The sequence below is a fragment of the Rhinolophus sinicus genome, chromosome 12, assembly GCF_057876585.1.
Source record: "Rhinolophus sinicus isolate RSI-liver-muscle chromosome 12, RSI-T2T, whole genome shotgun sequence".
Taxonomy (NCBI): Eukaryota; Metazoa; Chordata; class Mammalia; order Chiroptera; family Rhinolophidae; genus Rhinolophus; species Rhinolophus sinicus.
In genome coordinates, this window is record NC_142512.1 from 38,335,599 (window position 1) to 38,361,951 (window position 26,353).

The 26,353-nt window shown below is 50.6% G+C and overlaps 1 protein-coding gene across 2 annotated transcripts in view; it reads right to left on the bottom strand.

Annotated features, from left to right (window-relative positions):
* Positions 1 to 4,186: 4,186 nt before the first annotated feature.
* PLXDC1 (plexin domain containing 1) overlaps positions 4,187 to 26,353 on the bottom strand; it is a 62,773-nt gene continuing 40,606 nt past the window's right edge. For both annotated transcript variants that reach the window (XM_074319668.2, XM_088802237.1), the window contains exons 8-14: positions 24,333 to 24,428; positions 20,193 to 20,274; positions 16,842 to 16,902; positions 15,689 to 15,824; positions 11,364 to 11,399; positions 9,077 to 9,237; positions 4,187 to 7,786 (exon numbers count right to left, since the gene is read on the bottom strand). In XM_074319668.2, the coding sequence (XP_074175769.2) occupies positions 7,667 to 7,786; positions 9,077 to 9,237; positions 11,364 to 11,399; positions 15,689 to 15,824; positions 16,842 to 16,902; positions 20,193 to 20,274; positions 24,333 to 24,428 (692 nt within the window). In that variant the 3' untranslated portion in view covers positions 4,187 to 7,666. The remainder of the gene's footprint in view (positions 7,787 to 9,076; positions 9,238 to 11,363; positions 11,400 to 15,688; positions 15,825 to 16,841; positions 16,903 to 20,192; positions 20,275 to 24,332; positions 24,429 to 26,353) is intronic.

The following is a 26,353-nucleotide window of genomic DNA, read 5'->3' on the forward strand; positions in this document are numbered from 1 at the left end:
TTATTGCCCTGAATAATACGTTGCTTCGATTCAGTAATTAACAAGTGAAAAAGAAGCCAAGACTTGTGGAGCACTTACTGAGTGCTAGACTTGGCTCCAGACACTGGAATGTTTCATCCTCACAAAGCTTGATGAGGCAGGTGTTACTATTTCATCACTTCCATTTAACTGATGCCAGAAGGGAGCAGGGACGGTGAGTAACTTGTGTAAGGTCACGAAGGTGGTGTGTGGCATCACCAGCATGTAACTCAGGCCTGATGGCATCAGAGCCCACCTGCTTACCCTCCACCCACACATGCTGGCCCTGAGAACTTGGGCTCTCCTGATTTCTGTGTGGGCAAGTCAACCTTGGCCTTCATGGACATCAGTTTTCCCTCTGTAACACTAAGGGGTTGGGGGACTGGACAAGGGAGCCCTCCTTGTAGACTGGGCTCAATAGATGAGGAAAAACACATCGGGTAACAGCCCCTAAGATGTGTGGCCCAAAGAACAGGAGGAGCATCCCATCAGGGTTCATTCCTCCATAGAAGCCTCACTTCCAGCCAGGAAGCAGAACTGGGTGGGAAGAAGCACCATTTCCTCAGTGTCAAGTGGGAGTTTTAAATCTCTGAGGCCCCACAGATGGGCATGACCCCCAAGTCAGTAGGCACTAGCCCTCTAGAAAGGGATCCCCACGGACTTTGACAGAGGGCTGGTCAGATGTTGAGGGCAGCGGAGTGGGCAGGCCCTGGCCTCAGGAACTATATCAAAGGCCAGTTGACTCCTAGTTACCTTTGCTGAGTTCTAGTTCCCTTGTCTGAGTAACCCAGCTGGAGACCTTGAGCAAGTTCCCTGGTGCTCTGCGCCTCAGTAGCCTCTGGAAGGTAGAGGTAATAGCTCCATAAATGATGATACAAATAAATCTCATAAAATAGTGCCTGGAACAGAGTCAGCATTTAGTAAATGTGAACCACCACCACCCCCACGGCCATCATCATCATCTCAGAGGACAGAAGTAAACAGACCAGGGCCTCTGTAAGGAAGCATTCCTGCGGCGTCATTTTGTTAGTTTTGTTTCCTCCTTCCCAGTTGCCATGCAGGGTCTCAGCTCCTGCTCCCCGCACAAGAACGCAGGATATGGTGAGGCCCAAAAGGAACACCCACAGAGCCATAGATAGGGGAGTCACATACCACTATGTTCTCGCTGGCGGCTGGGTTGGAGACACAGGAAGTAGGAGCTGCAATCAGCCATCCGCTTCTCTGCTTCTCTGCTTCTCTGCCTGTCTGCCTACTTGCCTACCTGCCTGCCAGCCAACCAACCAATCAACCCCCTTGCGTAGCCACGGCAGTTATATTAGTGGCTAATGGCTAACCGGTAACAGCTGATGGCCACCCAGCCACAGTGGATGGCCATCTGGTTACAGCTGATGGCCATCTAATAAACAAGCCAGCACCTTTCCACGTGAGGCTGAGAGCCTGGAAACTGCTCTCTGGGACACTGTCCCCACACCGGTGAAGAAGGCTGAGTGCTTGTCTCTCGAGGCAGAAGGAAGAGCGAGTCTAGTTGAGAAGATTTTGCTTAGTCCATGGAGGGCTTGGGGGAAAAGAGCCTCAAGGAACAAGAGGGGTGTCAGCAGCTCTGGAGAAAGAAGAGGGTGGGCCCAGAGGCAGGCTGCCTTCTTGGCCTTGAGGAGGGGCTCTTGGATTTACTGTACTGTTCCTTGACAGAGGGGAGTCAAAGTAGGGGGCCCTCGACCCACCACATATGAGTATACTGAGACCAGCATATTTGTGAATTCAAAATGGGATCTAAACTGAGGGGACTGGCGGGCGGATCAATGGAGGAGAAATCATATCTGTTCTTTTTTGAGGATTTCCAGACTTTTCTCAGGAGGATGGTGGTGCCAGAATGGAACAACTTTGAAGAGGAAAGACTGAAGCTGGAAGGGAAGGTTCTAACCCAAGACTGGGACTGTATGATGAAATGTTATTGGCCTATATCATGTTTCTTTTTTCAGTGCTTTTACCTTTGTCGGAAACTGTGGAAATGATTTAGCTATCTCTAGGCACTAAATGTAAAAATGTTTTATGAACATCAGAAAAATTATCCCCCAAAGAATGTCTCTTTGGTTTTGGCCATTCAAGTAAGGATTCTCTCTTCCCTTCCCACTTCCCTTCTCTCCAGCCCCCTCATGGCCAATGAAGTAAGCAGTTGTCCTCCATTCAAGAAGATAAACAGCACACAGGCAAGGCCTTGGTGTTCTCTAAAACCGTATGGAGACTGCTTCCAAATCCTCATGTGGGAAGGTCACTGGAGTGGTGGAAAGGGGATGAGAAGGAGCCAGCGATAATGAGGACATTTTCAAGCTCTTGGGGTGTGTAAATGAACAGAGGATAAGCTCACAGTTTCATGAGCCAACAGTGTGTATCTGAAGTTGTAACTATGCATCTCTTTGAGGCTCTCTACAGGTGTGTGGGGGCCTCTGTTTAATTTACAGTCTGCTTCCATATTAAACTGTGGTCATGTCCTTCTGACCCTCCCCATGCTACACAGGGAACAATAGCAGATGGAAATCGAATACCTGGGTTTGGGGATTGTCTCGACTGCTGTTCTTACTACTGTGTGGCTTTGGGCAAGCCACTTAATGGTGCCTGCCTGGCATACTGCCAACCAACCCCATTTGCTAGCTGCAATCCGCTGTGCTAACTGCAATCCGTGCTTGCCAGCCCAGCCACCCTCTTCTTGCTAGCCCCCATTTTCTGCTAGCATAGCCACAGCAGTTATATTAGTGGCCAATGGCTCACTGGTTACAGCTGATGGCCATCCAATTACAGTTGATAGCCATTTACTACCTGAGCCAGCACTTTTCTATGTGAGGCTGAGAACCTGGAAACTGCACTCCTGGCTCTGTCCCCACAAGGTGCTTAATGAGTATGGATCAAATGAACAAACAAGTAAACCACATGTCTGAGCCTCAGTTTCCTCATCTGGGAAATGGGGGAATGATGCCTCCCCAACAGGTTGTGATCATGTGGGTAAAACTGTTTCTTAGACGTGTTTCTCAAACATGCTTGTGTTTCACCCGAGTCACCTGGGGAACTGCTCAATGCAGATTCTGACTCAGGAGGTCTAGGGTAGGTGGGCCTGAGTTCTGCATTTCCAACTAACCACCAAGGGATGCTTAGATGGGCCGCAGTTTGAATAGTTAGGTCCAAGACGCTAAAGTCCTTGAAATTATTAACATCATCTCTTTAGTCGATGGGGTCGGGATAGACTCCAAGGACCAATTGTCCCAATGTTCTGCAATTATGGGTTTCCTGGGACACAGACTCTCAGTGTTAGAATGGGGAAGTCCCAGGCCAACTAGACAAGTTGGTCACCCTATCAGGATAATGGAAAAGAAAGGGATGCTTTGGTCTGAACTCAAAACAAAACATAAAACAAACAACAACAACAAAACACAACAGGTGGAGCTGTTTGCTGAGGAAAGGAGCATATTCCCACCTTAGATCAATTAGTTCCCCCACCCCTTTATTTCACAGAGGCCCAGAGACGTTGGGTGACTTAGCCCATATCACACAGCTCTTCAGGGTCAGGGCTGGGGCTACAGCTCCCACCTTCTAACTCCCTGCATAACTGGACTCTTTCTCCGCCAGCCTGCATTGCCTTCTCTAACACATTCCTCTCTTTTTTTGGCAAACACAGCATGTTTATTTATAAACTGGCTTGTTTGGAGCCTGAAATTTGGCATAGCTGATTTTGGCTGTGAGGAGTTCATATTTTCTCTCTCTTTGTTTTGGTTTGCTTAACCATGTTTTGTGAGCAAAAAACGCAAAGTAATGAAAACACAATGAGGCTGCTAAAATGGTTCAAATGCAAAGCTTCCAGAAATGTGGCAGCATTAACTTATACAGATTTATTTTGTAACTTTAGATAGTAGATTAGAAACCCATGAAGTTTACTTCCAGGGATTTGACAAACCCCAAATCAATAAATAGGTGGGTCTCTTTCCAGGCTCTTTCTCCTGGAGGTGGGACAGGAGGTTGGGAAAATACCCCTGCTGGGCAGATTGATGGAGGCTGTTCCTGTACTCCTCCGTGAAGGTCCTTACAGAAGACGTCAGTCATCTACATTAAGGTATGTGTGGTGATTTGCGGAATGTCACTCAAACTCCTTTGCACTTTATTTTGCACACAGCAGAAGTCGTAAAAGAATGTTACCTTTTATTATTAACACTGAGAATCCAGGCAGAGAATTCACACTAAATCCATGAGTATATTGCATGTAGGACAGCTAGGATGCCCTCAATCCCCATACAACTTCTAATTGTGCTGTAAATTCAGGTAGGTTTTTGTTGGGGAGTGGAGGAGAAGTGAGGATGGAGAGAGAAAGAGAGGTTGGCTGCATTTTATCTGCGATTCTACCTGGTGTCTCTTCTCAAGGCCAGGGAGTCTGGGTGCAGCTGCTGATCTGTTACTTGTTTCAGGGCCCGGAGAAGGGGCTTAGCCCTGCCCACAACCAGATGAGTGATCACTCATTCACATTCTAGCTCAAGCGGTGAACACCTTGCTTTTCAAATAGTGTGGTTGGCTGGCAGCCTTTGCCACTGTCTTAATTTAACAAATCGGGCTACAGGCTGAGCACAGCTGTAGCTTCAGCCAATGTTTTTAGCAATAAAATGCACATGTGTACATGCATGTGTATTCATATATATGTATGGGCCTAAATATATATATACACACACACACAGGAATACATTACACAGGGGATCCCTGGTGAAACACATTGAATTTTAAAAATTGCTTTCATAGGTCCACTGAGAGCCTCTAATAGTGACAAAAGGACATTTTCAACCTCAGGCTGTAGGCTGAGACCTGACGAAGTGGTTTCCAGAGTCAGGGGCCTGCTGGGCCGAGCAGGTAATACCTGATTTATGGCGGGAGGGAGGTAGCCAGTCAGTCAAGCTTGGAAACCCCATCTGCTACCTGGGGCATTCCTAGGTGCTGGGGTTGAGGGCTGGTCTCATATGCACTCACATTCTAGAATCAGATCCCCTGGGACCTTACCGGACATGTGCGAAAATCTAGGCGTGACTGATTAAAGAAGAATGAGGTTGTGCTCACAGCCTGATCCAGGGCCCCTCTCACCCTCAGCCTCCTCATTTCCTTTCTTATTCCCATGTTCTGTTGGCTCTCTTAAGAGTCCTGGTGTAAAACGGAGCCTCCCTGAGACCTACCGATGTCTGGGTAAAATGCAGACAGCTCCCCAGAGCCCTATTGCCCAGGGTTAGAGCGTCCTGTCCCAGTGGGATCCCTGTGAGGTGCCCAGAGACACCACAGAGGGAAAGGAACTGTCAACCACCTGCTTTCCTTGGAGACTGTATATGCTTGTGGGGTTGAGGGGCCTGGAAGTCTATACCCTCTCCGTGGGTGCACAGCACCTGAGATGCTACTTTGCCTTCCTGGACTGTCAGCCACACGCGGAGGGCTGACCATGAGACCCCGATGTCTCTTTCTCGTCACTCTCCCCAGCTACCAGGCTAACATGCTGTAAACCTTAGAGTAAAACTCTAGGGTCTGTCTAAGAAACACAAGAGGTCCTAAGCATCGATGGGACCCAGCATTAACTCTGTGAGTGCCTGGCTCCGTTTCTTGGGAGCACCGGGCTACACGTTTTGCCTTGAGGACTCCGAGGCTCTTAAAGTCTAGAAGCCTCTCTTAGTGACACATCTTTAGTCCTTTTTGCTGTAAACAAACCAGGCTACCTGCTGCCAGCCCTCTCCACTACCCTCCCCACTGTCATCCTAGGCTTCTTGACAAGGCCAGCAGAGGCACCGCGTAGTCTTTCCCCACCTGCACCGGTTATGGCAGAGGCCTAAGTGCGTCACCGCCCCTTTCTTCACTCTCGGTGTTCTTTCCGTTTGGGAATCCAGAATGGCTGGCAGAGCTCCCACTGGGAAGAAGCATGTTGGGTTTGGGAGTAGGACAACTGGTGGTGTGCCCTGCATTGGTCACAACAGAAGCTGCCCCACTGGTCATTTCAGACACATAAAGTTCATAGATGCTTTGCTGGTCAGGCAGGAACAAAAATTGCCCTCCTGCTGGCCCGGAGTACTGGGAGCCCAGGTCACTGCAGTGCCTGGCTGCGCTTCTCTCATTAAGAGAGCTGTTACACACCTTCCTGTCCCTCCGAAGCTTGAAAAGAAGCCTGTTCTCTCTGCTGCATTGTATTTTTTCTTTCTCAAATTCTGACCCTCCCCATAGCTCTTCCTTGTCTGGTTTATAAAATATATATATAGATAGCCGAGGTCCAGCATGTTTCTTACTCTGATTATTACTAGTGTCCTCATCGAGGATAAACCATGGAGCATCTGGAAAAGCACCCGTGGAGTGTTTAGATGTGTCTGGTTACTTGTGGACTCCCTACCTCCACTTCGGCAGGCTGTATATTCAGACTAACTTCTTTCTTTTGCAGGGTCCTGACGATATGCACAAAAGGGCATGACTAAGGAAAGACTGTGATTTAATATTTATTGACTGCTGATATGTTTTACTTTGACTGAGGATGAGTTATGGATTTTCATTTTAAATCCTCTTCAGAAGCAGCCCTGACTCCTCTCTGAGACAGAATTCCCTTAAAACGAGGTTAAGTTTGAGAGCCTAAACTCTCTGCCCCAAAAACTTCCAGCAGAACTGGGAGATGGAAGCAGCTTTCCAGGTCAAGGTTTTACATAGAAAGTCCCTCCTTCCCATGTCAAGAGTCCTCTGTTCCAACCGACAGCTTCTCAACAGATTCCGACTGAAGTTCCCTGCTGGGTGTGTCTCAATAAACCACCCTGTTTCTCTTTAATAGCTATCAAAATCCGGTTCGGAAGAGAAAAAATCATGATCAGGCAAACTCTGCCCTTGGAGGTACTTACTGGCACTGACAGGAGGTCAGTGAATACTCGTGCAATGGATACCAAACGTGCTGTTGGAATAAAGAGCCCCGCATAGCTCGCCAGGCTGAGTCTGGGCACAGCCAGGGTAAAGCCCGTGACGCGGGCTGCACACACGTCCGAAGCAGAAGTACTCGTTCTCAGCAGAAAGGGCAAGTTGAGGGAGCAAAGCCTAAAGATGCAATTTTCCTCACAAGTTCTTTTCTCTCCTTTCCTTTGGCTTTCCTCGGATGATAGAATGCTGTTCGGTGGCTTGACGAAGGGCTGAGAGCAGCTGTACTAGTTTAACAGAAGGAGAGAACTCCTCCAGATTTCCAGAACCCAGAAGCGGGGGCTGAATGTGCCGAATCCATAGCCATGAGGACCAGCTCTTGAATCTATGGACCCTGGAATGCGGCAGCCCCGATCGAGAGTTCGCTTCTCTTGTGTCCTATGCAGGCATCTGGCCATCTTCAGGTGGGAGGGGCCTCTGGGGCCGCTACAGAGTAGACCATTGAAAGCTCCTTGCATCAAAACAGGATGAAATTAGGTCATGGTTCCTTAAAAACTCAGTGTGGTCGCTTTTCTGGCCCCTGCTTCAATATCTGGGGTGTGGTGGCCAAACTGTAGGTCTAGCACCACAAACCACTGTCCCATCTTCCCAACCAGGATATGTTCAGAGGAGAATAAGAAAAATCGCTTCTCTGCTTTGTTTGATTCGTTTTTATTGGGGCCTCTGGGGTCTTCCATCCTACCCTTCCAAGACGCTCTCAGCACTGCTCGGCCTCCACGAAGCCCTCCTTCTCATGGCCTGAGGGCTCCACCTCCGTGTAGGTGGAATGGTTGGGGTGGTTACGGAACTTAATGGTCGGCCAGTGATGAGGTCTCCGCTGTGGGGGCACAGACCAGAGTCAGCAGGCATGACCTCACCCACTGGGGACCACCACCCCAAGGACAGTGCAGAGCATTAAGACTCTTTTCAAGGGCAGTTGGGGGCCTCAAAGCCGAGTGAAGTTCAGGGACCCTCTCTCCAGAGGCCTCCCTGCTATGATCCCTCAACCACTGGGAAACTTGCTGAGGTGTGTGGGCTACAGGACACAAGGTGAAAGCTTTAGCAGCATACGGAGTAGAGTCCTGAGACTATGGCAAGTGTGGAAGTGGGTGAGATACAGAATGATCTGGGAGGTTCTAGAAATGCCAAGGTAACACTCCAGACAGTACAGGTACGACCTCAGAGTCAGTTGGGGAGCTTATGAAAATGCAGATTAAAAAAAAGAAAAAGAAAATGCAGATTCCTGGGCCTGCCTTAGACCTGCCCCATCAGCACCCCTGTGGCTGGGGGTCTGTAGTTCCTCAGATGATATTAAGTAGGCTCAGACCTGAGAATGACTGGTTAGGACGCACGAGAAACATGGGGTATCTAAACAAAGAGGAGGGAACCACTTGGGCCTCTGGGCAATGTCAGTGGGCTCCTGAACCCTGTGGAGGAGACTGTGGTCACAGAGGTGCCACCACTGTGCCCTGTGGAGAAGCGATGAGAAGCGGAAAGCTGGGGTAAGGGCTGCTGAGCTCTGGGGCCCAGAGGGAAGGGGACTGGGCCTCACTTCCCATGCTGTACCTTGGGCTGGTTCTTCTGAATTCTGAGATACGTAAAACTGTAGCATCCTCAATGAAAGTTCCCAGAGAGAGCAACTTTTATTATTATTATTACTATGGTTTGTTGATTCTAATAAAAAAAAAACCCCACAGCAGCCAAAGTGGACGACACCTCAGCTCCGTGATGGCTTTGAATAAGCACCGGGCCTGAAATTTGGCCATGAGAGACCATAAATCATTAGCGACTGGCTGGCTGCACAGTCACTAAACGGGCATGTGTGGCACCTTTGGCCTTCTTTCTTCCCCCCGGGGCCTCTTCTGATTTCACAAGTGGGGGAGCAAAAGCAGACAGGACAGGAGGGCTGGGGGAGTTCTGAGGGGCAGAACCCTGGGAGCTGGGGACTAAAAGGGCCTGAGCCAGAGTGAGATGTGCCAAGATGGGATCGAGGAAGATTCCTTAGGTGGGAAGCGGAGCCAGGCAGGTGGCAGGTAAGGAATGAGATAGGGAGAGGCAGGTACTGAACAGCTGGGACAACGCTGAGGTAGAAGAAGACGGCGGAGCTGGGCCCACATTCTGCACTGACCTCGATGAAGAAGAGGGCAGCATTGGAGGTGGGGTGGCCGCTGATGTAGATCCCTGCCAGGATGACGGCCATCACGAGGACGACTGCCAGCACGATGCCCACAGTGGTGCCCAGGTGCACAGGGGGGCCCTTTGTCTTAGGGGACAGGTTGTTCTGAAGGCCTGTGGAGAGACCATTAGGGCAGGGCAGCTGCAGTGGAGCAGAGAAGGGGGGACCATGGAGTCCTGGGTTCTGACCAAGTCCCAGAGGTGAAAGCCAACAGAACCTTCGGACCTATTTACCAAATACATGAAAAGGTGGGGCTGGAGTGGGTGGAATCATGAGCATGGTTCAGGTGGTTTTCCAAAATCATTTAAAGCTGTGCAAATGTCTAATAAGAATCATAAAAGAAATCTTCTCTGCTACTCATGCCACATAAGCACTCTGAAGAAATTCACAATGGGAATGTGATGGTAGAATTTGGGAGCTGGAAGCTGACTGCCCGGGTTCCAATCCAGGCTCTGGCACTTACTGGCTGTGTGACCTTGCAGATTATTTAACCTCTCTGTGTCTCAGTTATCACATCTGTAGAACAAGGGTAATAACAACCACCTGCTGGGCTTAAAATGAGAGAATTCATGTCAAGGACCAAGGACCATGGCTGGTATCTTGGATGAGCTCAGGGAGTGTCAGGTATTATGATAGCAAAATGACCATATTTTTACCTGTCACTGTCCACTGTCAGACTGTGAACTCTTGGAGGGCGTACACGGTGTCTTATGCATTTCTGTGTCCTCAGCTTTTAGAAAAAATGGCCAACCCATTGTAGGAGCTCAGTAAAAGAAATGAGATAGGTCCTCTGAGGGCTAATATAGCAGCAGACAGTCTCTGAGAACCTCCCAAGCATTTGAAATAGATCCCGAGGAGGAGACTGAGTATTTCCATAGACTATCCAGCTGGAAACTCATCCAGTCTCACCCTTCCTGTGCGGCTGAGGTAATGGAAATACAGAGAGGTCAAGTGATTTGCCCAAGGACACAGTCAGTGCCAGCCACTAAGAGGCCTAACTTCCTGATACTACCTGGGGCGGCTATTTGCTTCTTCTTGCTACCCTAAAGGGATGTGGAGATAATACAATAGAGACAGATGAGCCTATAAACAACAGGAATGTCTAACCTTATTTACATAGCTAGTGGATGAAATGGGAGTCAACAGGGGATGTGGCATGCATCCAAAATCAGTGCCCTCCCCAACCCTACTTCTCTGCAAGCAGAGGAAACCCAGGAGAGGAATTACACCCCCCTCCTCACCCTCCCCCCGCACCCTGCACCCCGCAAGCCAGTGCAGGGTTAGTGCCTCTATCTGCTAATAGGTGGGAGAGTTGAGGTGACACGCCCCCACACTGGCCTCCCCTGACCTGGCGATCAGCCAGCCCACAGCTTACGGTGACCCTGATGACGTGATGGTCAGGGCTTGTGCTGACGAGCACATGGTACAGAGCGAGGGGAACGTGGCCCAGTTGCCCCACACCCCCACACCCCCACCTGGCTCCCACACCCCCGCTACCCACAGAGGTGTAATGGCTCCATCTCCGACAGGAGACCAGATTAAACTGTTCTGCGTTAATAGCCCCTCCTCTCCTGCTAGAACCCCAGATCTCCCAGGCCCTGGAGTTGGAAGGCATTTCTATCTCCCCCTTACAGTGGTTGCAGCAAGGGCCTGAGCCGGCTTTGGGAGAAGGGCAGGGGGGGTGGGGCCACTTCATATCATCAGAGAGGAAGTTACTCTCCCAGGTAATCCCGGGGCAGACGACCTCACCTTCTGGCACCCTATAAAAATTGTGGCAGACAACTTTTGTGTACTCTCTGCCAACCCAGGTTGGGAATCAAAGGAAGGTTAATGTGAGAGAAGCTGCTCTCCAGCCCTCATTGACTGTGAGGCCCATGGGGGCAAGGGGCCGAGGGCCACAGGCCCCCACACCGCCCTGCCTGCCCTTGCAGCCCTTCCCTCCTCCTCTCACTCCTTTTAGGCCGGTGAATATTTAAGAGCAGAGAGGCCTGGAGAAGAAGTACAAGAGGTTCCGGACTGAGGAGGGAAATGTCTAGATGTAGACACATAGGGGGCCTCTGCCCAGAAGTCCCCTGCCTTCCCACCCAGCAGACCTCTCTGCGAAGCTCAGGCTGCTGTTTTTCTCCCCACCCACACCAGGAACAAAAGCAAAGAGGCAAGGTGACTGCTGCACCCTCTTTGGGAGTGGGTCCAAAAGGCAACAGGTCTGATGAAGAGGGGCAAGCAGCCCTGTACTCACCATCTTCTCCTGCATAGGGATTCAACTTGGTGTCATCTTCCAAAAGAAAGGAGGGAAGGCACAAGATTAGTGGAACTCTTATGGTCTTTGTCACTCTAGGTCTGGGTGTCACTCTAGGTCTGGGAGGTTTAGTCCAACCCTTCATTTCAGAGGCAAGAAAACTGAAGCACAGAGAGGGGAGGTGACTTGCTCAAAGTCACACAGCAATGTAATGATAGAAGGCCATGAACAAGCCAACTTTTCCTAGTCTCATGTTCATTAGTTCAACAAATACTTACTGACTATCTACTATGAGTTGACCAGTGGGAGTAGGTGCTGAGGATTGACATGGTCTCTGCCCTCAGGGAGTTAACAGGTGGTGTGTGGGGGGGGACAATTAAAATCCAGCATAATGAAGTTCTGACTGGCGGGTCTCACCAGACAAAGGGAGCATGAAGGAGGGGTGAACTATGGGGCTGAGAAAAGGTTTCAGACAGAGGAAAGAGTACCCACGGGTAAAGGCTCAGAGTCAGGAAGAACTTGGCCAGTTGAGAAATTAAAAGCAGTTCTGTGTAGCTGGAGGGTGAAGAGGATGAGGGGGTTGGGGGAATGGCTGCTAGGAAACCAAGGTGAGGACTTTTCATGCTCTCCTAAGGGGCGATGGGAAACTGAGGAAGGATTTGCGGAGGGGGTGAATATGTCACAAGATCAGATTTGCCTGGAGACCACCCACAGGGTATAACGGGGGGTGGTGGTGGGGGGGGCAGGTTTCCACAAGAACACTCTCTCCACCTCAAGGTATGTTCTGCAGCTTCCTAAATAAGTTCCAGTGATTGACTCTTCCTGTGGTTCTTCCTGCAGTCATGTAGGGGAAAGGAAAGCATGAGTTCTGAGTCAGGAGAATGTTCTAGATGACAAGGTGACTGCTTTAAGCAGTCCACAGGTTAGGGCCGGCAACATGCATCTCTTTCCTCATCCCCTTCTAGCACCTCCACCCTCCGAATCACCTTAAAGGGTTTACTGGCTCCCCTCTATTCACAGGTGTTCAAGGTCCTTGTAATCTGTCCCTAATCTTTCCTCCTGTCACTCACCACAACTCAAGACTGCAGGAGTGGCTGTAACAAGCTGCCAAGGCCTTGGCTTGCACGTCTCTGAGGGCCTGCATATTCTGTTCCTCCTGCAGGGAATACCCTTCTTCTGCTTCTCTATTCCTCTTTCAGAAGTGTCAGCCCTGAACTGCCCTCTGCATTAGGGGTTAGGGCTGGGATGAGGGTGAGACAAGTAAAGCAGGGTCTGATCCTGTCTTTACTTAAATTTTGATACTTTATTCATCATGGAATTTTTAGCATTAATTTTGGTTTTTACAAATATTGCATTAAAATATTATTTATCCCGATTATTGCCTGTTTTTTTTGTTTGTTTTTTTTTTTTTGGTGCCCCCTGAAATTTTATATCTGTGTTGAGTGCCTCATTTACCTCACCCCAGTCCTGGCCCTGTTGTTTCCTGGAGGACACATGGATGTGTCCTCTGTGGTGTCCCATTGCATTTGGGACCTGTTTCTGCTGCATGTCAGGTCCCATTATTTCCCTAGACTGTGATCTCCTCAACACCCAGCCTCGTTACACTGCCTGGGCCTGGATGTGGCATCCTGCTCTGCTATTCATTTCCAGAAATTCTTGAAATACCAAAAATTCACACTAGACAATGGAAGAATAAACTATAAAAAATTTTTTTAAATGGCTCCCTATAGGGGAAAGAGGGAACAGGGTAGAGGAGAGAAAACTAGAAACTGAACTTCTTTGGATATGCCTGCTTTCGTAGATTCGAATTTGGAACCATGTAAATCATCATTTAACGATAACATAATTATAAAGAAATCAAAAAGCACCCCTAAATTTGAAAGCAAAACAAAACAGGGAGTTATAGACATAATAGAAAGCTATGCTTTCTTCAGGAGTATTTAAACACACCTCTGAGCCTGTTTTGCTCCTGCAAGTTGAAAACAATGAATTGGTTCATCAAAAATGACCCTAAACATCACTGGAAAAAATTAACTTGATTCAAATCAACTTATTTCGAATCTAGCCCATTGAAAGTCCACTGTAGCCCAGACAACATCTACCCCTGGCAGACGAAAGGACACTGCCACCTACAGACAGTCCCTCCTACAAAGACATTGCAGGTGACCACGCTGTGCCCACAACAGCTTTCCTCCCATTCACCAAGGGCTGCTTCCCAGCTGCCATCTTGTTGGGGGGGGTCCATGGAATACAAATTGGTTCCCTAAGTAATGGATTGTGGTAGAGGCCCAGGAAAACTCACATACTGAAGAAATGAGTGTGATGTTTGTTGAATGAGTGGTCATATTTCTGTATTGTTAGTTGTCACCTCTTGCTGCTGTCAACGTGTTCTGTTCACCTTCTCATCTGATGAGCCCTTCTGTTGCGTTTTCCGGGGGAGGGCCTGTCTCTCCTTGTAATAAAATGCATGGGCTTTGTGGCAACTGCTTGCCACTCAGAGGTCGTTCTGGTTCACTTAATTGGGTGGTATTCGATTGCAAGTGAACAACCCTTAAAATCCAGCCCCCACGCCTCCTGCTCCCCGGGCCTCCCTGCTCCTCTGCCCGGCTGGTGCCAGAGGGGTCTGCACACCCACCAGCAGCCTGCTCCCACTGACTTCTCTGCCCGCTGACTCTGCCCTGCTCAGGGGTACCTCTGGCTGCAGTGCTGTATGCCTTTCACTCACAGCATCTCCCAGGACCTGAGATAGACGTCCCTCACCTGCCTCCACAAGCCTCCCTACGCAGGCTGTAATCACACAGGGTTAACTCAGGGGTGACTGGCCAAGTGGTTCTTCATTTTAAGCGGAATTTCCTTTCATTGGAAGGTTACCCTGGACTGGATTATTAACTCCCTGGAGGGCAAGGTCTCCTCCTGCTCCTTTTTCATTTAATTTATTTAATCCCCCACAGCACCAGCAGGAGCTCTGCTCTCAATACCCAGGCTTTAACCAGCTCCTTGCTATTCCTGGGCAACTTTAGAGTAATGGGAACCATCTGAAGCTGCCTTGCTTGTTCACTTTTGCTATTTTTCCCTGTTCCCTGAATCCGTAAAGACCCTTTTCTATTTCTTTCAGCACCAAGAAGAGGGGTAAGATAACTGCTTTTGGAGCCAGATGAAACCTGACTCCACCTCTTCCTGGCTGTGTGACCTTGGGCAAGTTATTAACCTCTCTGAGCCTTAGTGACTCCTCTATAAAATGGGGATAAAAGAGCATCAACATACAGGATTGTTAGGAGAACTAAGTGAGTATTAATGCATGCATGTTAGCACCCTCCCTGACACATGGGCAGTGCACCCCAAATGTTAGCTCTTTCTGTCATTTTTTCATTTTCTTCTATGACTCCCCTATGGCCAGACCCATGGGTTCCTGCTCTAGTTCTCCTTCTCTAGGCTGCATTTAGAAAGGCAGGGCCTCTATGGAAAGGACATTCTACAACTTATCCCTCAGGTAACCCTGAGTAACCTACCTTGCCCCTAATGAGCCCATTTCCATATCTACAAAATGGGACTGTGGCTGAATAATGTTTTACAATATTAACTTCTTTCCCTTCTTTCTTTTCTCCTTTCCTCCTTTCTATTTGTCCCCGTCAAGCAGGTATTTGGCTCATGGGAGGTGGTAAGAGCCCATAAGTCTCTCAGTCTTAGCCTAGATTCAAAGTATTGACCCAAAGCCTCAGGATGGCAGAAAAGCCCCCAGGGACAGCCAGGCCTGAAAAGGCAGGGATGGATCAGCAGCAACCAGGAGGGTCACAGCTGCCCTACTCAGACCCTCTGCCACACAAGGTCCCAGGGGCAGGGAGCCCAGGCCCAGAAGGGCTGCGGTGGGATTCCTCATACTGAGTGAGGGCTGAGAGCCAGGATTGAAGTATAGGAAAATGAGGCAGTCCTCTCACCTCTGAGTGTGCGGACTGAGTTTACACCTGCTACAGGGAGAAGGCCTCACAGGTTCGGTGAGGATCGCTAGTAAGATTAACTAAAATAGTACATAAAACACCGGGCCCTGGGTTGGACGAAACATTTTCCCCTCGCCACAGTGAATTCCATCCCACAGCCCTGACGTGGGCCAGGATAGCAGTTAGAGCCTGGGCGTGGAGTCCACTCATTCTAAACTTGGTTCTGCTCTCACCAGCAAGGGATCCCAGTTCTCTGAGCCTCAGGTCCCTCACCTGGGAAAGGATGGGGCGATTCTCATTCCCCGAGGTAATCCCCATCAGAGACAGTGGTACACCAGGGCAACAAACCCTTCTCCCTGGCTTCTCTGCCCTTCTCCTCCCCACCCGTACCTTCTGTGGTGAGGCTGTCCATGGAAAGGGAGGAGGAGGTGGTGCTGAGGTCGTCATCAAAGGGGCTGAAGGAGCTGTTGGGGGAGGACGAGTACTGATCCTCATCCCGGAAGTCCTCACAGGTCCTGCTCTCTGCCTGGAAGAGAGACGAAGGGCTGTCCTGGACAGAGCCTCGCCGGTGGGCATGCCACACAAATGAGGACGGTGGGGGCACTTCTATCCCTCAGCAGCCAGAAAATGTAAGATTCCACTGCATGGTCAAAGCATGGTACTCTAACCAAAGCTGGGCCCTACGTGCTTATAAGCCTTCCATTTTATCCTGAAAGTAAGCATCTTATTTTACAGGGCAATTTATCTGTCTGCTGCTTCGAATCCTTCCTCAAGGAAGGAGCAGAGATACCAATTTTAAATAAATACAGAAAATCTGTGCATTCACCAACAGCCAACATCAGAAGTGGGCTGCTGGATAAGATTTTTTGTAAGGCCAGAAAAAGACAGCTCACGCAGCCTTCCTAATAAAACGGACGGTGATGAGTGCCTGGCAGTGGGGTCTGGGGGTTTACGTTTAAATGCTGGCCCTGGCACCTTCACCATCTCACCAGTTGTGAGATGCAGGCCAAGTCACTAACCCTCTCTGAGCCTCACTTTCCTGCTGTGATCAGTGGGGACACTGGCCCCCGGCTCCTGGGGTCACATTAAGATGAAATCAGAGCAAGTGGAGGGCGGCGCGCAATGAAGTGATGGGCACACACAATGTGCTTGCTTTGCAAGAAGAGATGGAAAGAAAAAGGACGCATAGATGAATGGGTCTGCCTGTGTTAATGTAAGGGGTGGGAATAGGACACGCCCCACCCAGAATCAAAGTGTGGGGCATTCTGGAAAAGTCCAGCAGTGAGAAGGAACCTTTATGGGATTCTAAATGGGAGGAGCCTGGAGCAACCCTCCTCAATCCCAGAAACTGCCTCCCTCAAAAGCCTCAAGGCTGGAGGCCCAGCAGTCATTTTACCAGGGCAGAGCCTCCCAGAGGCTCCAAGTCCCAGGTGGAGAGAAGAACTTCACCAAGAGCTGAGGACACTATGAGAGGAGCTCCCAGGCAAGGGGCCTGCTCACAGCCCCACGGCACCCCACAGCCTGGCTCACTTAAGCCTCTCACCTCCTGGACACAGCCGTAGGCCAGCCACTCCTGGCGGTAGCGGTCGATACCACTGGAGCATCTGCAGGGGGAACCAAAAGTCAGAGGTGTGGGGAGGATTGACAGAGAAGCCCTCCCTTTCATTTCTCCCTATAGCTCTCCCATGATGGTGAGGAAGGGGCTAGCCTCTCAGTGCTGGTCAAGCTCCCCAAGACCACTGGGCAGCTGTGGGATCAGGAATGAGACCCTCCTGGCTTCTCTGTTCCTTCTCCAGCAGGAGGGCAAGACGTTTATGGAGTGTCCACCTTCTTTCTGACCCGGCTCCCAAGAATCAAGGCCACATCTGCCTGGACAGGTATGTGTATGAGGCTAGATGGACAGCATGACCTCTAATGACCTTTCAGGTCCCCTTGACTCTGAGCAGCTGTGAAATTGCTAAGAATTCAAGGAAGTCACACACACACACACACACACACACACACACACACACACACATTCTCATCTGGGGAAGTCTTGTTCATTCACTGAGACCCCTCTTTTATGGAAGGGCCTGGAGTTGGCAAGGAGAGGCTGGGAGCAGACGGGCCTCAGCAGGCTGAACCAACATCTTCCTGTGTGATCATTAAAGGGCAAAAATGAGGGTCCTGCCACAGGCTGGGAGAGATTGACAACTGGCTGACCAGGGTCCCCTGAGAGGACACCATGCAGCTCCGCTGGGCTGGAAGACGCCAAGCGCTTCCCTAGGGAAGGAGTGGGGGGCATGACGATGAACCAGAGAGTGTTCTCCGTGGTGTCACACTCAAATTTCCCATCTTCACTCTCTGGTGCCAGGAGAATCCACCAAGCTCTACTCAAGTGTAGGGCCATCTATCTGTATGGAAAGGATAGTATCATGCACCACCCGTGCTGAGAAAGAATTCATAGCTAGTTAACTTTCTGTATCAGCAACTGCCTGCCACCTGCCTGGGTCCTGGGAGGCTGAGGGCTGAGGCTTTCCAGGCACTGTCAGCCTTTCCTTCCGAAGCTGCCTCTGAGCTGGTCCTCCTGCAGCAGGCCCGGCTGAACTGAGCCAGCCACACTCCCCTCTCTCAGGTCCTTCATGCCCACTACTGAGGAGGATGGGAACTAAAGTTTCTTTTAGGCCACACTGATTCTTTCAAGGTCTGAGCCTTTGATGTAGGTCTAAGAGCATCACATTCTAAGCCCTGAGACAACCAACCCGAATTCAGAGAAGAAGGGCATGAGAAATGGCTATTTATGGAGTGTCTCCTGTTGCCCCAGCCAGTTGCTGCCCCTATGCCACCTCATGGGACCCTCACAATGGCACAGGAAGGCAAGGGTTATGTCCCTCATTTCCTGAGTCAAATCCTGGAGTTAAGGTCACCCTTAGACTCCAAAATGGGCCATGGGGGGAGGGGAGGCAATGTGGGATGAAAGGAAGACACCTGCCATGGTAAGTGAGATTGTCTAAATGAGATCCGGGTCCAGGGCAGGGAGGGGAAGCCCTGGGAGGCTGCAGAGAGCAGAGTAGGTGGAAGGGAAAGGGTAGTAGAGATCCCACATGGTGAGTGCCAGCAGCTGTTGGTTGGAGAGGCCATGATGGCCAGCCCCAAGGCACCAGCCCTGCCCTCTGGCATTTTAGGGACCTGGAGTCAGCTCTTAGTTGCAGCTGAGGCTCCAGAGAACTGGCAAAGAGGAGAGCACATTGGGGTGAGCCAAGGTCCATGGGTATCTGTGGACTGGAGGTTTCCAGAACCACGTCAGCCTTGCACGCTCTCATGAAGCCTCTCCGCCCTGCAGCTGACATAACCACAGCACAGGCAGTGTCTACACCCAACGCCCTGCCCTCCCTCAACCTGACCAACCTCATTCAACTGTCATGATCTCTGGGAGTAGGCATATGCGCTAAATGGGGCTGTGTCAGTGCGAGGGTTTGCTTCCATCTGACCCATTTTGCAGTTCTCATGGCTCAGCTCTTATTAGACGCTGAGTCATATGGTGGCAGCCAGCCTCAGGATTCCAGGGCTCATCTGAGGTCATCTGGATTCTCTCCCCACACTGAGATGGTGGCTCTCAAACTTGAAAGAGAACAAGATGGGCCACGTTGCAAGGCTCTAGTCCAGGAAGAAACCACTTGGGGCCTAACTTGTATATTCTCTCTGAGGCTCTGTGCCTTTCATGGGAAGGTCCCTGAAAACTTTGCAAAAATGCTGTTTGGTATTTGAGGAGTTAAAACAGCAGCGTGTTCCTCACCCACGTCTCTCCAAACCATGTAACTCCAGTCCATTTGACAGGGAAAGCAAACTGAGGCCAGAAGAGTGAATAAGAGCTGTGGGAGGAACACCTGGGAGGCCTGATGAGGGCCCCCATCTCCTCCCAGCTCAGAGCTGAGTCCTGTGTGTGAGGCGACCATCCATAAAGGCAGTGGCTTCTATTTCTACACCAAGATTTTGGAAAGGAGCAAAGGAAACACTGACAGATGCATGACAGCTGCAAGGAACTCAGGGACTCTGTGATTTTGCAATTTTCAAGAGTTCGCAGGGCTTCGCACTCACACGAGAGCCCTTGTCCGCAAAGAAATTACTCTTTTTTTCCTCCTGCCATTTACTGATCTTGGGCAGGAGAACAGAGTTCAACTTCTGAGTCTAATTTGTGAGGAAATGATTTCAGAACAAGGAGTAGAAGATGAGCTGGATTTAAGAAATGGATCCCTGAACCTGCATCTCATCCAGAATTTTCTCTGCTTCTAAAACTAAGCAAACACAGCTTTGTAACTTGCCCAACTGTCCACAGAAGCCTAACATTTCCACACCTCTAGTTTTCAGGAAACCCTGTTGCAGCCTGAAAAAGATCTTGGGGTGGTGTGCTGGGGTCATGGAGCTCTCACCCAACAGCACTGGGTCTTTGGATCACCCCGTCTGAGGAGCCAGCAGATTTCATGCGTGTTCTGTTGAAATGCAGCCTCCTGGGCTTCCTGACGCAGGGGCCGGGGCGCGTCCCAGGGAGCTGTATGTTCACGTGATCCTAGCTGATTTTAGAATGCCTGCAACTGTGGACCACTCTGAGAAGGCCTGCCCTAGGATGAACCACCCTTCCCAGGAATGAGGAGGGAGCTGCAGTAGCTGGAATCTCTGAAAAGTCTTTCAAGAGCTTCGCGTGAGCACAAGAACCCTGCCATAACGTCACCTTGATCAGCCAAAACCCTAAGGAGAAACTCACTTCTGTGAGGTTCTTGTCCTATGGTCGGAGTAGACCGGCCAGAAATGCCCTCGTGTTGGCATGAGGCCTGAGGAAAGGAGTGGAGCTGTGCTCCCCTCTGCCCCTCCTCCACACTCTGCTGGCAGGACCCCGAGGGTCAATCTGGGCACAAACCTCTGGAGGACATGGCACCAGCTGCAGTTGAAGGTCAGGTCCGAGGACAGGCAGGTGTCACAGCTCTGATGCTGCAGGCAGGCTGCAAGAGAGAAGGCAGTGACTGTCAGCACCAGGCCCCGCACAGGCCTCCAACAGGTGCACCTTTCCTGAATGCGGGGTCCTTACAGAACTGTGGGGTCTGACTCTCGAGGACCCTAGAGGTCATCAACACCACCCTCACGTGCGTCCAGCCCTGATTCACATCTCTCCCTTCCTTCCTTCTTTCTGTCACCAGGCTCTCAGGCCCTGAGCTGGTGTTGGGGAGTCAGCGGTTAGACCTGGTTCCTGCCTTCTTGGGCCTTATAGTTATCTGGGGAGACAGACATCAAACAGATAATCACACGAAGATAACCGTGTAATTATTATTTTGATGAGGTTTATGAAGGAGAATTACAGGCTGCCCCAGGCGTGTACAAAGGGATCTCACCTAGTCTGGGAAGCGTAGAAAGGGATTTTTTTTAATTGAGACACATTGATGTATAACATTGTGTAAGTTTCAGCTGGACAACATATCTATTTGATACATTTATATTGCAAAATGCTTGCCATTGCAGTAATACCTCTATCATGCCACATAATCACCATTTCTTCTTGTGGTGGGAACAATTAAGATCTAGTCTCTTAGCAAGTGTAATATTTATAATACACTTTTGTGTCTATAATCACTGAAAAGAATTTTTAAAGATGATCCTGGTTTGATCCCCACCCAATGCTGGCGGGGAGAACTCATTTCCGCCTCTGACTCAGTCCAGGTGGAGGGATTGTCTCCGAGTGCCCACTCCTGGCCTCTCTTCACCTCCTCACTCGCCTCCTCCCAGGGACGCCTGAGTTTGTGAGGGTAAAACAGGCATTTGTAATTCCATTCCTTCTTCCTCTCCTCTGGGAAATGGGCTACCCCAGGGGGTGTGCTGGCATCTCTGCTCATCCAGGCTCAAACCTTACTTGGGAAGTTACTTAACCTCTTGGTGCTTCAGTCCCTCATTTATAAAAGAAGGATCGTGATGCTATGGGCTTGGTAGAGTGTGAGGATGACACGAGATAAAGGCTGGAGGGTTTAGAATAGTGCCGGCCCCATGGGGAGCCCAGTGAATGCTACCTGCTGTTAGTGACTGTGGTCTTATTCATTTCTGTCAATATCCCTATCAGCCACTCAGTCACTCATTCATCCAGCCCTTCATTCTCCAGCAAATATTTATTAAGTGCCTGACACGAACCAGGCACTGTCCCAGGTGCTGGCGATACAACGACGAACGACGAACGATAAAAGACAGCCCGCAGTCTAGTGGAGGAGACGGCCAACACATACACAGACAAATAAATCTACACTGGGGTTTCCGGTGGTGAGAAGGGCTGTGAAAAAGTAGAGCAGAACAGGGAGCTGCAATGACCATGGGGTATGTGTTCTAGTCAGAGAGGTTGTGGAAGGCCTCTGAGGAGAGGACTCTTGGGCAGAGACCGAGAGACGGGAGGAAACGAACAGGCAGCTCTCCTGGGGGAGAAGTCCAAGCAGGCGGCCCTCTCTACGCAGAGGCCTGGGAGGAGAACACCCCAGGCGTGTTCCCAGCAGCAGCCAGAGCAGGAACAGGCTGGGCAGACTGGAGAGGCGGAAGGTGGTGGAAATGACAATGAGGGACATGTAGGAGCCCCTGAGCAGGGCAGTCAGCGGGCAGAGAAGTCAGTGGGAGCAGGCTGCTGGTGGGTGTGCAGACCCCTCTGGCACCAGCCGGGCAGAGGAGCAGGGAGGCCCGGGGAGCAGGAGGCGTGGGGGCTGGATTTTAAGGGTTGTTCACTTGCAATCGAATACCACCCAATTAAGTGAACCAGAACGACCTCTGAGTGGCAAGCAGCTGCCACAAAGCCCATGCATTTTCTTACAAGGAGAGACAGGCCCTCCCCCAGAAAAACCGCAACAGAAGGGCTCATCAGATGAGCAGCTGAACAGAGCACGTTGACAGCAGCAAGAGGTGACAACTAACAATACAGAAATATGACCACTCATTCAACAAACATCACACTCATTTCTTCACTATGTGAGTTTTCCTGGGCCTCTACCGCAATCCATTACTTAGGGAACCAATTTGCATTCTATGGACCCCCAACAAGATGGCAGCTGGGAAGCAGCCCTTGGTGAATGGGAGGAAAGCTGTTGTGGGCACAGCGTGGTCACCTGAAGTCACTTTGCAGGAGGGACTGTCTGTAGGTGGCACCGTGTCCTTTCGTCTGCCAGGGCTTTGCAGGCCCTGGAAGGGTGAATAGAAGACCACGGGCAGGAAATAAGCAGAGATCGGCCTGGCCTGAGAACGAGAGCTCTGGCTATTTTGTCCCCTTGTGTATCCAGAAGGCCGAGAGCAGTGCCTGGCATGTGGTAGTCAGTTTACATGTTTCTAGAATCGATATATAGATGCTATTGCTACCTCATTTTACAGAGGAGGGAACTGAGGCTTGGAGAGAGTCATGGAGCTAAGAGGGGTAGTTCTGGGTGTGAACCGAGATCTGTCTGAGCCAAGAGCTTCAGCTCTCAGCCTCTGTGGGGTACCCGTATCCCAGTACCCACCCACACCCCACACCACCTTTTCATGAGTCTCTTCTAGAAGAGGGACCAGCCACAGAGTGCAATGGCTTGGAGATGGCCCACACCTCTGGAAGAATCTTGACTAAGTTCTTCCTGACCCAAAGGTAAGGGAGAGAGCCTGGGCTGGGGGACAGAGTTTTCTGAGGGCAAAGCTCCCAGGGCCTTCAGTCATAACCTTGGTAGCACTGCCCCCTGCCCACCAGCAGCAGCCACATGGGAGCCCATGGCCTGGTCATTCCTAGTGACACTGGAGGCCCCTTAAATGGCTCCAGTTAAGCTGACAACAAATCCTGGGAGCCTTGTGAGGTGTTCATAACACCCACTGACCTTTATTTCTCTTCTGCATTTCAGATGTCCTGCGTGCTATTAAATGCTCACAAAACTTACTAGAGGTGTGGGAAGTGGCTTACATGTACAAACAGTGGCCCAGAAACACATTCCCAGGACGGCTCACTTTTTCTGCCCTGGGAAGTTAGCCCTGTCCTTGGATGTCCTTGTTCCCACATGAAGTTGTATTCAAGTCCTAGGACTTGAGGTTTGCTCCCACCAGTCCCTGAGGAACCGCTGGTTCTCAGGCCCCAGGCCTCTCTGGACTAGAGGGAGGGTGGCTGGAGTGGGCGTGGGGCTGTGACCCTACACCGTTTTCCAGCCCTGTGACCCCATAGTGTCTGGGTCCTTCCTCTTTTCCAAGGGAGGACACATGCTGAGGCCCGACTGAGACAGCAGCGGAGCATTGGAGAAGAGACCTCCTCCTCTTCTTTCTCCGCTCCCTGCTCCGTGAGCCCCCTGGGAAGAGGAAAGGAAGGAGAGACGCAAGGGAAAGGCCATGGCTTCAGAAGCCGGAGGGATCGTGAGACAGGAGAGGAAATTAAAACGTTCTTTAAAAATATAAGAATGGGAGTGTGGTGCTTCTTCCCCTCACACCCCCCAGGGGCTCCGACCAGATCCTGAAGAACGTCCAACCCTGATCCTGCAGGATCCACAGCAGCAACTGGGGCCGTGGCCGTGGGGGCCTTCAACTTTAGGTGAGGGGGGACCAAGGGGGGAGAGGGCTGAGGCCCCACGGTGCTGGGAGAACGGCTGGCGAAATCCTTCTATGGCCTTCTGCCTAGACTCCAGCATCACCTCGCCTCTCAGGACAATAACATGCTAAACTTATGGATCAATTCAGTTCCTGGATTATTTTTCCTGGGTGCTCAGTTTAAGTCCTCAGAGGTACATCTTTCCTGGGTTTCAATTATGTGTTAATAACAATAGCTGTATTTGTCAAGCACAGACCACACTCTGGGCCTGAGATGTGCTAGTTAGTGTCAGAGCTGCCATTTACGTCCTCAACTCTCCCTACTGTGGTTCTAACCCTGACCAAGGGTGGTGGTGTCAGCCCCATGTGACAGATGAGAAATGAAGGTCCTAATGTTAGGTGGCTGTACCCACACAGGGGTCAGTGGAAGGCACTGTTTGACTCCAGAGCTCTTTCTAGCACAGCAGAACGCCTCTTCCTCTCCTTGGGAACCACCCCTACTTACTTGGCAATGGGGTGAACTCCACGGCCGACGTGCTGGTGACTGTGCTGGGATCCAGCTCCACACGGTGGTATTCAAAGATGGCCCTTCGCCGAGATTCTGAAACAGAGGCAGAGCCTGTTGTTAGGAGCATCTCATGGGCTATACCTGGGAGCCTGACAGACGGGCAAGAAAGAGGTTGTAGCAAGTGGAACTGAGGGCAAAAAAAGACACCCATCAACCTAGGATAATGATGTTGGTGCTGCAAGGACACAAGAGGACAGGAGGTGACCTTGAGAAGAGAGCTTTGTGGTCAGGACATAGGAGATCCCACACTCCCGTATGCCTCTGTGGCTTCACAGCTACTGCTCCCTTGACCCATAATGCATTTCCACCCCTTCTCTCCCTGTCCAGCTCATCCTTCTAGATCCAGCTCAAGGGCCACTTCCTCTGAGCAGCCCCTCTTGACCATTCCCTTCTCTTCCCCACTCAGGCCAGGTGCCCTCCTCCCACTGCACTCACCACCTAGTGTGGACATTAGGTTTTATTTGGAGGGTGGGAGCATTAGACTGTGAACATCTGGTCCTGAACCTGACCTACAGTGAACACCTTGTACATGTCTGCGGATGGACAGGCTGAACTAGAAGAAATTCTCCCCTCCCGGATGGAGGCCAGGGTGAGGTTCAGGGCCTGGATCCAGGCTGTTGTCCTGCCTTGGTCCCTGCAGAAACTTCTTACAGGATCTCAGAGCCAGGAGACCCAAGTTCTGATTTGAGTTCTGCTCCTGACACGCTGGATAACCTTAGGGCCCAGTTTCTTGTCTGTAAGGTGAAAAGACAGAAACACCTGCCACACACAACACCTTTGGGAGGAAAAAATCTGGAAATGAAGATGAAAAGACTTTTCCTAAAATGGCAATCTGAGATGCTCTGATATTTCACATCACACCCCCATTCCCACCTAAGAACTATGACTTGGGGCGGGTTTCCTCTGTCTCTGAAAGGCAGGCAGCCAGCCACTAAACTTTGTGAATGAGTTCTCCATGAAGGGAAAAGGCCACTTAGTGTTTGGTCACCCCAGCACCCCTTCTTCCTTCTGGACTGCTTCTCTAATTCCCTTTGGGGGAACTGCCCCCAGCCCCTTCCTACATGTGGTCTGCAGGAACTGCCATCTTCCTCCATGACCCTGCTTCTGGCAACATTGTGATTGGTCCAGGGCTGGCCATCTGATGGAAGCCGGACCAATCAGAGACCTTCCCTGGAACTTTTCAACTGTAACCAAGAGACCCTTTGCCCTCTAGTAATGAAGCTGAGAAGATGCAAACTAGGAGTCCGTGAATGGCCACAGTTCCAGTCTCATGCGGAAAGCCAGAGAATGAAGCCATGTCATGGAGAGAAGCAGGTCATACTGGTGACATTCCAGGCTCTGGAGTCCCAGGACCTGCCCTGGTCCCTGTCTTACCAGTTGTCACCTCTTCTTCTGGCTCTGTGGGCTACTTCAATATCCCCAATGTACCCCCTTTTCCCAGCTAGTTTGAGTTGGGTTTGTGTCACTAGAAGCCCAGAGTAGGTGAGGATATAATTTTCTCATTCAGCTGAAGGTGGTTTGGAGGAAAGTTTCCCAAGGTGGCAGTAGAACTCAGTAGGGGCATCCATAAAAGAGAGGGCATCCTGTGCAGCTGATGGGTGTCCCATCCCTCTGCTCACCCTCCTATATAAAGAATATGGGGGAGTGTCGCTGCTTAAAAAATATCTCTCATCTACGTTTCTTTCGTTTATTTATTCCCCAATCTGGAATTGTTTCCTCCCACTCAAACCATGACTGACCCCCCCAGCCGGTCTGGCACCCAAGTGTGCTCTCCCCCCAGCACACCACACTGCCCCACTGAAGAATAACGGTGGACACCGCAGCCCCTGAAACACCTGAAACCACAGACACATCCTTGACACACATTCATGCAATGAAAAGGAAACCGCTTTGGCACTGATGCCAGCAGAGCCCTCCTGGAACGAAACAAGAATCTGCAGCCCCACTGCAGAGGCGTG